General features: G+C 46.6%; 1 protein-coding gene across 5 annotated transcripts in view; it reads left to right on the plus strand.

The window, feature by feature from the left end:
- The window catches only part of SASH1 (SAM and SH3 domain containing 1), a 309,610-nt gene that overhangs the window by 259,460 nt on the left and 37,189 nt on the right, over positions 1-12,961 (plus strand). For 3 of the 5 annotated variants that reach the window (XM_059400910.1, XM_059400909.1, XM_059400911.1), the window contains exon 9: positions 10,172-10,304. In XM_059400910.1, coding sequence (XP_059256893.1) covers positions 10,172-10,304 — 133 coding nt within the window. Of the gene's footprint in view, positions 1-3,992; positions 5,258-10,171; positions 10,305-12,961 lie in introns of those variants that run through there. The other 2 variants (XM_059400912.1, XM_059400913.1) reach the window with 2 other exon arrangements.

Here is a 12,961-nt window from a genome sequence, read left to right on the forward strand (position 1 = left end):
CTCGGTGCTGGTCTGGAATGTCCCCTAGCCAGAGCCAGTGTGCTGCCCCCGAGGTAGGGAGTGATCTTGAAGGCATCACTTTTGGACCAGTGGAGGCTGATGAGGCATGTTGGAGAGATGATGAAATCAAGCTTGGAGAGAAGGAGGGCCGGAAAGTTGCTGCTGATTTGTGTCACATGCTGCTTAGCAGGGCGGCAATAGCCCCTGAGCAGGATCTCTCTTTGCCTGTCCAAAAAGGCAGGCATCTAAGGTCAGGGGAACAAAGAAGTGAGCCTCAGGGCCATCTAAACACTGGCCTTTTGGCATCCTGAAGGAGCCCAGAAATGCCCCCCACACTCATGGAGGTGCCCTTCCCCTTAATGCAGCATGCCTTAGTTTCCCCAGCCAAAGGTGAGGTTCTCTCACTTCTGAATGTCTGTGCCTCTTTGTTCTTCTTTCGCATCTAACACGGCTGCTTGTGCTTATCAAATCTCTGGGGGCTCCCTGTGCCCCGAGGCACCTAGATTAGAACCTTTGCAGGCCCAGCTGGAGGAGGCTCACTCCTATTCCGGTTCCTTGCTCTTTCTTACACCTTGAATCAGTGGGTCCGTCCATTGATTTCAACCAGGAAATACCTGTTTATCGCAAACCCAGGTCCTACTTTAATTGTCTCAGTGTAAAAGAATATTGTAATGCTCAGTGTTGGCCATTGTGTGAGGAAGTGGGCACTCTTTTCTCCGCGTCTAAGATGTTATGTATTTATTTATTTAGCGTGCACACAAAAGTTTGGGGGAGAGCAGAGGGAGAGGGAGAGAATCTCAAGCAGATTCCCAGCTGAGTGAGGAGCCGGACCCGGGGCTTGATCTCAAGACCCTGAGATCACCACCTGAGCCGAAATCAAGTGGACACTTAACTGACTGAACCACCCAGGCACGCCTGAACCACTCTTTTTATCCTACTTATGAGGTTTAAAAATAATATAGTGTACAGTGTTTCTCTTGCGAAAAGTATTAATATATATTTTAAAGGATTTAAAGCTATGTGTGTTTTTCACCCAAAAATTCCATAATCTGTCTTTTTTTTTTTCTAAAAAAGAATGTGTTGGATGTGTTAGAAATTTTACAACAGACTCTTCATTGGAGTGTTGTTTATGATATTACAAAATTGGAAACATGTCTATGTCCATTGATTCAGGGCGTTAAAAAAATCATGGCTTGCTTCTGTGAATACTAATGAATCATGACTATTTTGTATTTTATTTGTTGGACATTTGTTGACATGAGAAAATGTTCAAAACGTATTAATAGAAAAAGCAGATTTTTAAAACAGTTTGAACAGTATCCATTGAGAGCTCCAAGGTTTCTCTATGAGAGAAAACTTTAGAGGCAGTGATGGAGCTCAAAGAGGGTCATGGCTCTCAGTAGGCACTTGTTTCTACGTACTGTGTGTTCACGTGAGGCCGGCTCTGGGGACCCGGAGAGTGACTGCGAGTGTGGGAGGTGGAAGACCTAAGATCACAGAGTCATCCTTTTTTGTAAATACAACACAAAACAGACATAGAAACAAACCTAAGGGTGTCTGGTGGGGAGGGTGCACACATGCACATGTGTGTGTGTGTGTGTGTGTGTGTGAGAGAGAGAGAGAGAGAAAAGCAGGGGATATAAGCCAAAATACAACTATTTTTTTAAAGATTTTATTTGTCAGAGAAAGAGAGCACAAGCAAAAAGAGCAGCAGGCCAAGGGAGAAGCAGGCGCCCCATGAGTAAGGAGCCTGATGCGGGACTCGATCCCAGGACCCTGAGGTCATGACTAGAGCCGAAGGCAGACGCTTAACCAACTGATCTTTTCTGAGTATGAGAGGGTGTAGGTGATTTCTTTTTCTCCTTCTTCTGTATCTGCATTTTCCACATTTTCTAATTAAAAGTATATCACGTATAACCAGAAATAAACATTATTGAAGTACAGTTACAGAAACGAGTAGCCCAGTGCCCATTGTCTTCATGAAGTTTAGTGAAGGACGGAGTCATGCAGAGATGACCATATTCTGGGTTGAGTCCTATGACTGTGTGTGCCCTGCAACCACACAGCCCATTTCTTGGGCATGTGATACAGAGACTGAATGTTGAAGGATGGGTAGGAGCTAGAAGAGTAGATAGGATGGGCAGAGATGTTCCCAGAAAAGGAATCCACCAGTGCAAAGGTGTGCAGGCAAATGAGAGAGAAGAGTATTTGAAGGTACTCTGAGGAAGTCAAAGGATGAGAACCGGATGCTCCGAGAGGCCTTTCCACGCAGTATCTGCAGAGAGTCACACACAGAAACCAGAAAGCAGGACAGGACTCTAACCATGCAGAGTCCTACGCTCCACAATAAGGCATTTGGACTTTACTCTGAGGACCTAACCAACAGTTCCTTAGAGTAGCCATCAGATGCTCAAACCTGTCCTCCAAAAATTTGCACACTTCTTGTGTGTTAAGTTCAAACCCATTACCCAGAGAACAAGACCAGCGATGTCCCTTCTTCATAAAGTGTATTCCCCAGTTTCCATCTGCCCTCCACCAGGAGGCTTCCCGGGGTGGCCTGGCCCAGCCTAGTCCTTCACGTATCCCACAGTTTACTCAGATACCGTAGATGAGCCTGGGAATGATGGGCTTGGAGGGAGGGGTCTCTCCCCCACACTCCTCACAGAACCTGGGGCAGCCGGTGTCTGGCTTCTCGTGCATCTCGCACTGACACCATTGCCCACCGGACTTGAGGCCTCAAATTCAAGGTCTCATTTTACCTTCTCAAGTGTTCTGGGAGTCTTATCACGCCCTGTTTTATAAATGAGAGAAATTAAGACACACACAGTTCACAAGTGGCATAAAAGGGACCTGAGTTTGGCTGTGCCAGATTCCAGAGTTCTGGCTCCTAATTCTGCTCACAATCTTCTCTGCATCTAAACAATCTGTTTGGGGCACCTGAGTGGCTCAGTCAGTTAAGCCTCTTCCTTCAGCTCGGGTTATGATCTCAGGGTCCTGGGATCGAGTCCTGCGTTTGGCTCCCTGCTCAGCCAGAAGTCTGCTTCTCCCTCTGCCTCTGCTGCTCCCCCTACTTGTGCCCTCTCTCCCTCTCTCACTCTGTCAAATAAATAAATAAACCCTTTAAAAAATAAATAACCTCTTCAGACCCAGCCTCAGATGTTGGCCCTATCATTAGCTTTCACATCTTTTCTTTGCCTTTGCTATGTACACAACACCTAGAACAGCAGTTTCTAAGCAGTAAAGTAGGTCTTGCTTGAATTCCCATCAGTAATAGACCACAGCTGTAATACGCGCTTACTGAGTTCCACTTGACTGGACAGACACAATTTTTAAAACAACTGCTTCAAGATTAATGTTATCAGATGAAATTTGCATAGAGGACTACCAAGACCCATAGAAGTGAAGTGATTCACTAAAGGACTTGGAAATTGAAACCCAGGTTGTTCCAGCTCCAAAGACTTTTGGCTTTCCTCTTCCTTTTACCCGACTCCCATTGGGGCATAATAGGTTTTCTTCGTTTGGATCAAGTAACCAGGAAATTCAACCAAGGACTTCTGATGACAGTTTTAAGGAACTCTAAGAGTAACGTCGCGTCCACTGTGGTTGGCGATCTTGGGTGAAGAAAGTGCCTGTGCAGGTTGGGGGATCTGGGAGCAAAACCATGAAGTTTCACATTCTGTGTCTGCCATTTACCATCTGTGAAATTGGGTTAAATGTGTCAATACTAGCATGGTGCCTAGAAAGTATGAGCATGCAGTAAATAGGGGTGTTGGAAGATTAATGTCAGAAAAGCACCTGCCGCTGTTTGGGGCACGTGTGGGCCCCCAGAAGGCGGGGGGGGGGGGGGAAGGGAGGGTATATGAAACCGGAGAAGGTGTAGGGGAGAGGACTGGCAGAATAGGCAGCAAAGGGAAGGTATAGCACACCCTTGTGGAGAGAAATAATAGAAAAAAGTCTGTTAGGGGCAGCAGGAGACACTTCTGGGGAAGAAAGAAAATTGGGGGAGAGGGAAATTCATGCAGTTCTTGCTGAAGAGTGAGAGATGCCAGAAGGGCCTAGGAGAAGGGGATGGGGCTCTGGTGCTCTGTGGCACAGCCTGGGACCTCTGCCTGGTAAAAATTGTGTGTGTGTGTGTGTGTGTGTGTGTGTGTGTTGGTGTCCTACCAAGAGAGGCAACTTTGCATCATACATAAATAAAGGCCCACACGAGGAGAGAGGCACCTAGGACTGGGCAGCTCGGGTCGCTCAGCGGGAACACGTGACTCACCCGACTGCGTGACTTTACTCCTGAAATCCTGACAGGACTTGCACCCCGTGCCTTGGAGACTTCATGCAGGTTTTCAGTCCTGTCTTGTTAGGTGACATTCTGTTTCAGTAAGAGCATGTGCCCGTGGCTCCCCAGACACCCCTGAGAAAGTGAAATGATCATCTTGTGACCCAGTCCCTGTGCACACATTTCTAGAATGTAAGAGAACTCCGCCACTCTGAGGTGATCATTGAAACAATTTGGTAGGACAGTTTTAGAAGCATCACTGGACAGGCAGTATCCTGCATTTACTTGAGTAGTTTAAATAGAAAAAAAAAAAAAAAAAAAAAAAAAGAGTGGGGAGTGACAACTCAGGAGAAAACCAAAATCGCAAGTTTTAATTCAGCAGTGTCAAAAATAGCCATTGGAAGGTGTCTATTTTCAATTGTGACTACTCCCTTCAGGGGGTGTTTGGAAGAATATCTGCGAGAGAGAGAGATCCTTTTTTAAGTTCAGTCACTTGTGAGGGTTCGTCCTTGTCCCGGATTTGCTCAGATTCCCGCGTTCTTTTTCTCTCTCTCTCTGGAATTCCATAGACAGTAATTAAGGAACTGGAGGCCAGCGGGAGGTCAGGGAGCCTTCGTCAGTGAAAACAGGGATTGTTTGCCACGTACAACACTCCCTTTTTTCCTGGTGGTGAATAGGAGATTTGCTTAGAGCCGATGACTTATGCCTTTCTTACAAGTTATGCAGTTAGCAGGGAAGCCGGGAATCAGGCGGCAGGCAGAAAGCAGCTAATTGAATCCAGTGTCTTCCCTTTTCCCTCCTTCGGATACTAATCTGTGCTGGTGGAGCCTGTCCGATCATGTAACTCCAAAGGAACATGTTTGAGGAGTGCCTCACGCTCACTCTGAGATTACAGAGCTGACGGAGCCACAGTGAAGCCGCTGTCCGCGGGGAGGGGGCGGGGGTGCTCCGCGTCCCCCGCACGCCTGCTCCATGCCGAAGCCGGTAAGTCCGCCGGCTGCGTTCCCCGCGAGGGGGCAAATGCGCTTGCTGCCGCTGCAGGGAGAGGCTTTTCGGGTGCTCCTGGCTCTGATGGCTTTCCTCTTTTCTATGCACATTCTTGGCGATGGGTCCTTCTCTCCTTCCCGGCTGTGTAACCCTGAGCACTCTTTTCCTAGCATGCTCACCCAAGATGAAGATGTAACGTTGGGGGGAGAGGAGTGAATATTCTTTTCGAGAATGAAACCACTCTCAAGAGATTGAGTGTACGTGGTTGGAGCTCAGCTGTCAACCGTGGAGGCTTTCAGTGTGGAGGGCTTGACTGCAGACAGGCTTGCATGATCCATCGGCTTCCTTTCCTTCTCTTAAGCTTCATGCCACTGGCAGTACGGATCTGGGAAGTGGAAGCATCTGTGTCTGGTTATGCACCCGGTTAACCAGGAGCCGTTGTGTGCATTTCATAAGCAAATTCGTTTCCAGTTTCAGGATAGGTTCAGGAATACTTGAATATCTCATGGTGTTATGTGTGTGGCTGCAGGGCACATACACGGACTTAGTCTGGCTGTTAATTGGGACAGTGCGCTGAGTGTTTGGAGATGGGGAAGCAAGCTGAGTGTATTTCTGCAAAAGGCAAAGTTGTACGTTATCCTGTGCCCAGCGTGGTCTAGAGCAGTCCCCGAAAGGGTTCTGGTTGCTCTTTGCAAGTTCAGTTTAACTTCTATTATGGAACAGTGCTCCTGTGCCTGCAGGACCGTGCTCTGTGGCTTTTGGAAAGCATTTGTCACAGCGTGTCACAGTTGCAAGAAATGTTTTTTGTTGTTTTTTGTTTTTTTAAAACTGGGTCCAGTGAAGTATCTATTTGTTACCGACTTTCGGTGAAAGGCTTGAGAGTGAGGAGATGCTTTTCATTTGCTATCTACAGATGCTATTAATTGTGCTCCTTTTTCCTGATGATCCTCAGTGTAGCTGCGTTACGAAAAGTTCTCCACGCTGGCTCCATGTCTTTCCTATTAGAACATTGCAGATGTGTCAAGGACGCACATGTTCCAAAAGAATCTGAGAAGGAAGCAGGCTCCACCCTCCTTCGCCTGCCAAGTGGGCCCCATAGGTTCCTGCTTCAGCACCCTGGCAGGCAAATGGTGTACTATCTCTTTAAAGAGGCCATAGTTTTGTGCCTTGGCTTGGTCAATTTGTTATGGTTTAAAACTGTGGAGCCAGCTGTCTGCAATCTGATGTCATGTTGCCATGGAAACCAGAAATGAAACACTTAAGCATTCACCACAGAATTACTACATATAGCATTAGCCAAAGTAATTAAAAGTTGAGCCATATGAGATTTCTGGTGGAAAAATCTGCCAGAGAGAGGCTGAAAATCCAGTGTTTCTATTTACCATAATGTAAATCCACTTTTTTCCACATTCTTCAGTGGAATACGTTAATGGCCTTTTACGACTCAAGTTCAGAGGTGGGGAGTTTTCTGCAGATGAGTTAGTTTTCACCTTCTCATTTAAACGATGATCAAATTAAAGTTTACTTTAGTCCTCTGACCTGGGGCAGGACAGGAAGAGGAGGAGATACTGTGTCTTGTTACAACGTGCATAAACATAGGTATTTCTTCACTTGAGTTTATTTAAAACCTGTTTCCTAGTAGTTCTGTTTAATTCTAGGAGCCTATTTCTTGGAATCAACCATTCATTTTATATGTAATGCAGATTTCCCTCATCTTTTACCAAAGTTCCTCCAGGTGTGAAGATCTCACACATGCTCTTCTTAATTAAATAGTTACTTTTAAATTCTTACACTGTCATCTCTGCAGGTGTAATTTCTGAATAAAAAGACATGACAAGGGGCACCTGGGTGGCTCAGTGATTTAAGCATCTGCCTTCAGCTCAGGTCATGATCCCAGGGTCCTGGGATCAAGCCCTGAGTCGGGCTCCCTGCTTAACGGGGATTCTGCTTCTCACCCTCCTTCCCACTCATGTTCTCTCTTGCTGTCTCTGTCTCTCAAATAAATAAATAAATAAAAACAAGGCATGACAAGTTATTTTCAGTATTTGGAAAGTGGTGTGTGCTTATTTAAAAGGAGTAACATGAAATGAGGAATTTAAGCTTTAGTTTCCAGTTCAGAAGAAATGAAAGCCTTTTACAGAGTCTTTATGTTAAAACAGCTGGAGAGAACTTTTTAAAAGGCAAATATTTGACAACTCCTTTTCCTCTGGACTCAGAAGGAAGTGAGAAGTCAACACCTCTCTATCAATAAAAAGTAACCTTGGGCTACACCTGTTTAACTCCAGTGACTTCTAGGCTGATTCAAGGGAGGTTATATCTTGATTGACTTTGGTTTTCTCTTACATTTTTCTTCCTATACATTGTGCTCCATCTGCCTTGTTTAGTGTCCAAACCATGATAATGAAAAGTTACTGGTTGCTATGATTTGTGACTTGTCAGTAGCAAACACCCCTAAAATCTTCATTTTTTTAAGAAAATAAAAGAAGTTAGTTCAAAGTTCTAAAGAGCTCCTATTTCTCAAAAATAGATGGAACATGTGAAAGCAATTAAACAAGTACCTGGAATATGTTATTTTTCACCATGGTGAATCAGGACAGAGGAAAGTAGGACTTGGGGAAGGGATCTTTGCTTTTAATTCTGTTGTACCGGTTTAACTACTTCATTTCTTCCTCAAAAGTTCCCTCAGGTGGCATGTTTCCTACATATGATTTGTCTTTGTGGTATGCACAGGCACACACAGCCCCCTCCCCACCCCCAGCCAGCAGCAGTAACAACCCCCAGACCAGGTACGAGATACGCACACTACTGATACTCATTCTCTAGTATAGCTTCCTGTGTCTTGATTATAAACAACCTGTGCTCACTGCGTTTTTCATTTGACTTCAGACTTTAATTCTTATTTATTTATTTTTACTTCAGAATTTTTTAATGTGACAGTTACATACATATTCTAGGTTTGTCTAGGTTTGTCCCCTATAATGTTGATTCTCCTTCTGTTAGAATTGCTTAGCTTTTGAGAGCCATCAAGAAGGCAGAATACTTTAGATGTTTCTGTGTAATTCCAGGCACTATGGTTTTGCTCAGGTGCTGATTACCCAGAATGAGGCCTCTCCCAGTTCTCGTTGCTCTGGTTGACCGCTCTGACCATTTTCATCACATATTGACAGTTAAACCAAATAAAAATGAAATTCAAACCAAACTATACCATTAGGTATCAGAAGCTGTACTTTCTGTTTCATTTTAATTGTTTACATTGTAAAGTTTTAGACCAAACAGGTTAAACCTCATTGCCAGCACGTGGTTCCATTTCTCTTCTGTATGCCCAGCTAAGCAGTAGTTCACTCTAATTCCGAAATGGAGATGCAACATCTCATCAAGGAGTTTTTGAAAAATTGAATATACTTCACGGAAGGGAAGCCAGAGTAATCACCCCTGTCCAGATGACTTGCCATTTCTGGGTTATCATAATTTTTCTTCAGTGGGTGAATGGTTTCCTTATAGTCCTGCAGTCAGAAAGTACAATGGCCCTATGCTGGAAGCTCCAGGGTGAGAACAGAGGCCAGGAAATGGGTTGTATTATGCCTTACGTAGTGCCACAGTGCTACAGAAATATTTGTGGACTCACAACATGCTGCACCATTTAATGCATAGAATCTCCACCTTCTTTACCCTCGAACCACTGTTCTCTGCTCATCCTCGTGTACCTGTTCTATTGTCGATTTCTTCTGCGTACTGGGGTGGGGGAGGGTGGCAGTAGCTTCCTCTTAAGCCCGTTGTTCAGAGGGGTGGATTTTATTTTGCTTTGTGTTGTTTATAGGAGGCATTTCTGCCCTTACTATTTCTGTGAACTAGGTTTGAGGAAACGGAGGGAAGGGTGTTGCCAGGCCGTGTGGGATGGGTTAGGGCGGCTGGCGGTCTGCCCTGGGTGCGTGGAGGCCGCACGCTCCCGCCAGCCCTGCGCTCCTGGGAACCCCGGAGCCCCCAGCCCAGGCAGCACGGCCCCTGGAGCCCTGGATTGCTTTTGCTTTTTCACATTTTGAGCAGATAAAACAGAGGAAGCTGCATATTGAATGCTCGAGCTGACTTGGAACCAAAACCCTCATTTGGTTCACAAGGAAAGGATTGTTTTCACTGGGGTCACTGCTGTGGAGAGATTTTTTTTTCTCTCTGTAATGTTTGATACTTGAGGGAAAACAGCTGGGTTGAGCATACTTGAATCGCTGCAAAAATGAAATGGGATGCTGGGGAATATGCAGTGTACTGTATGGCTGAAAAGGTCAGCTTTTTCCCTTGTCCCTCGCAGAGGAATGCGGGGTCTGTCCTCAGGCTCGCCCTTCGTGAGCGCTCAGAAGGAGCCGGGAGAGGCGGAAGGCATGGCCGAGGTGTGGCAGGCCTGCCTGGCGAGTGGCACGGAAGGCGGCTTTTTGCCTCTCTTCCCTTTTCCTGCCCTGCTGTTTTTGATTGGGGGGGGGGGGGCTGGAACAAGTCAACAGAACTTGAGTTTGGAGGAGGAGTAGCTGATGACCACATTAAGCAGTCGTGATGGGCCAGACAGATGAGAGCCAGGCCCAAAGCGCACAGCAGGGGGGCTGGAATGACCAGGCCAGCCTGGCAGAGGGCGCCCTTTCCAAGTTCTTCTAAAGGAGGCCTGGGCAGCTGCTGAGACAGACATGACCTATGCCAGTCCAGGGCCCCGGGGTGTGTCCTGGCGCCCCGGGGCCAAGGATGAGGCCCCGGGCAGCTTCCTGAAGTGTGTGGGGGGGGCAATTGGAGGGTCCCCCCTAGACACAGCCGCACTGCTGCTGGAGCTCAGGCTGGCACGAGAGACCAGGCTGCCTCCCGCCATGGGCCACCAGCGCAGAGGGCTCTGAGGCAGTGATCTGATGAACTTCTCCTTTGTTTCTTTGCCAGTCAAGAGAACAATCGGATGAGGAGACCGAGGAGTCGGTGAAGTTTAAGAGGTTACATAAGCTGGTCAACTCCACTCGCAGAGTGAGAAAGAAACTGATCAGAGTGGAAGAAATGAGAAAGCCCAGCACAGAAGGTAAAAAAAAAAAAAAAAAAAGGCACGCTCTGCCCTCCCTGCTTGCTCCAAATTAAGTCAGGCGGGGTCAGCTCCTCAGTAGAATCTGATCTCAAGTGGAAGCTGGATTGCGATCTGGCTGAGGCTGCAGAGAGCACCTCAGGTCTGCGTGCAAGCAGGGCGTGGCTCAGCACGTTCCAGATCCTGGCGTCCGGCAGCTGGGGAGGCTTAGTACTGTTCATGTCACGGCGATGGGAAACGGCCGGTGTGGGACAAGGAGGTCTTCGCAAGGTGTGGTACAGCTTTAATGTTGAGTGTACACCCCTGTACATCAACTTTGTAAGTTCTTCCCAGCAGCAGCCTGTGTGGCCGAAGGATGACGGTTCTTGCCCATTGAGTTGATTCCAGATTTGACATTCATCCATCTCAAACAAACATCCAACAATCGAGGCACTTTATATCCTTTCACATCTCCGAGGGATGATTTGTTCTTCCTGTAGAGAGTCTCAAGACTGGGTTCAGATGGGGCTCTAAGGACCTTCCGTTTTAAGTGGGACATAAGAGCTTTATTGCTGGCTGAGCAGCTCCTCAGATGAAGCAGTAATGTCAGGAGAGGCACGAGCGTGGATTTATTGGAGTGGAGAGTTAACCTTTGAAGTGTGATTAGGACAGTTTGAGTCTCACCCGTATTCGTCACTCCCATTGTGAACAGTGTGCATTTGCAGCGTCTTGTAAGATTCCCCCAAAAGGATAAAATAAAAGAAGATTTCTTGTTTGGAGGGAACTGGAAAAAGAAAGTACTGGAAAGAATAGACCTTATTTCTTAAAAGCATGTGACTTGTTAAAATGTCATATCTACATTTTGAGGAATTTCAGAAATTTAACATGTAGATTTGAAAATGACCATTGAGAGGCCTTTTTGTCATACATAAATAAAACCAAGGCGTGGAGAGAACTGGGATTTCCCTTGATTTAGGTGAGGGTTTCCTGCTGTTTTTATTGCTGCTTTTAAAATTTGTTTGCTGTAATTATGTATCAGCTTAAATCCTCTAGAGAAATATTGGAGGTGAGGGGATTACTAGGGGAGCGTGGAGGTGAGAAAGGAAAAGAAGGGAGGAGGGGCCCTGAGGGAGAGGTGCTTATGGGCAATTTCACAGAGTTGTGTCGAATTCCAGGTTTCATGGGGTGTCTTCCTGCATGCTAATTCTGCTTGCCTTTGGGTGCAGTGCTGATTTACATTTGGCTGTTTTAACCCCTGCTTGACAGTCGTGGTTTCCACAGTACAGAATATCACCTGATTTCCTATCAACAGCCGCTCTAAATGAAATCGCACACATAGTGTCTGTTGGTCATAGTAAGGAGAACCATAGAGAATTGCCATCATTCAGCCTTGGGCACCCCATTGCCAAAAGTAAATCTCAAATACAGCAAATGAATTGGTGGGTCTTCCCTATCAATGAGGACATAGGAGTGATGTGTGGGGTCCTCCGGACCTGTCCCCAGCTGCCCGTACATGCAGTTTTCCTACCTTTCCTGCTGTCTCTGAGAGACATAGTTGACAAAAGGGAAAAATAGACCCAGGGGGTAGCTGTAGGGTAAAAGTAATAACTACGTGGACCTCTGGTCCTGAACTGTATTTCATGTGGTTATAAACGAGGTGCCACCGGCGGATGAGGGAGGAAATGCGCTTAAGTCCCCTCTAACCTCTGATGTCTGACGAGTCGGGGCACCAGGCTGCCACTGGCTGGGCTTGTCGGCTTTGCCAGGAAAGGTGTCAGGTGTGTGTGCCACTTGGGCCATCTGCTTAGGGCTGCCATGGCTAGACCATAAACTAGAACCGTCGTCCAGATCCTGTGGAGTGGCATTCTCTCTTAGGTTCCTCATTGGCAGAAGAACAGGTACTTGGCTGTTGCTTCTGCAAAGCAGGAAGGAGTCACATTCCTAATAAGCCCTGCCTCACTGCCCCAGGACCTTCAGAGAGTTGAGCCTTTCTCTTCCTACATGTCTGTGCCAATACCAAGTTGTCAGAATGATGATCCGCCTTTGCCAAGGGCATCCTGACTGCCCGCCACTCTTCTGCACACTTTAGGTTTTATGTTCCTTTTAATATGTCATCCTCAACAGCCACCCGAGCTGGGCATCGGTACCATGCTCATTTCACAGAGGAGGGAACAGACACCCCAGGAGGTTAAATCATCAGGGTCACTGGACGGCTGGCAGAAGGCCCAGAATTAAGTCCAGGCAGCGTGGGCTTCCCTCTGCTCCCACCCCTTCCTTACCCCTCAGCTCTGGAGTCCTACAAGAACCAGGAGAGATACAATCACTCACTTAGTCTCACCCTTGTGACTGATTGTCAAGTCCTTGTCCAGGGCATGGATGACCCTAGACAATAGCGAACCATAGGCCAGGTCAGTGCCCTTCAGCTGCCCTTTATTGTGTGTGTGTGTGTGTGTGTGTGTGTTCCCTAAAGCCTATACCTAGCTACCCTCTTCCCTCATTGGCCCAGCTTATATGTGACCCAGGAATGGATCATTAGCTTTTGTACAGTGCTTTTTAGCTTATAAAGTGCCTTCATATATTTCTTTTCATTTAATTTTATTCTCTTCAGTAGCCTTGAAGTATGTATTTCTAGAATAGGCAGACATTTTTACAGGTGAGGAAACAGACTCAGAAAGATA

The sequence above is a fragment of the Mustela nigripes genome, chromosome 5, assembly GCF_022355385.1.
Source record: "Mustela nigripes isolate SB6536 chromosome 5, MUSNIG.SB6536, whole genome shotgun sequence".
In the NCBI taxonomy this organism is placed as follows: Eukaryota; Metazoa; Chordata; class Mammalia; order Carnivora; family Mustelidae; genus Mustela; species Mustela nigripes.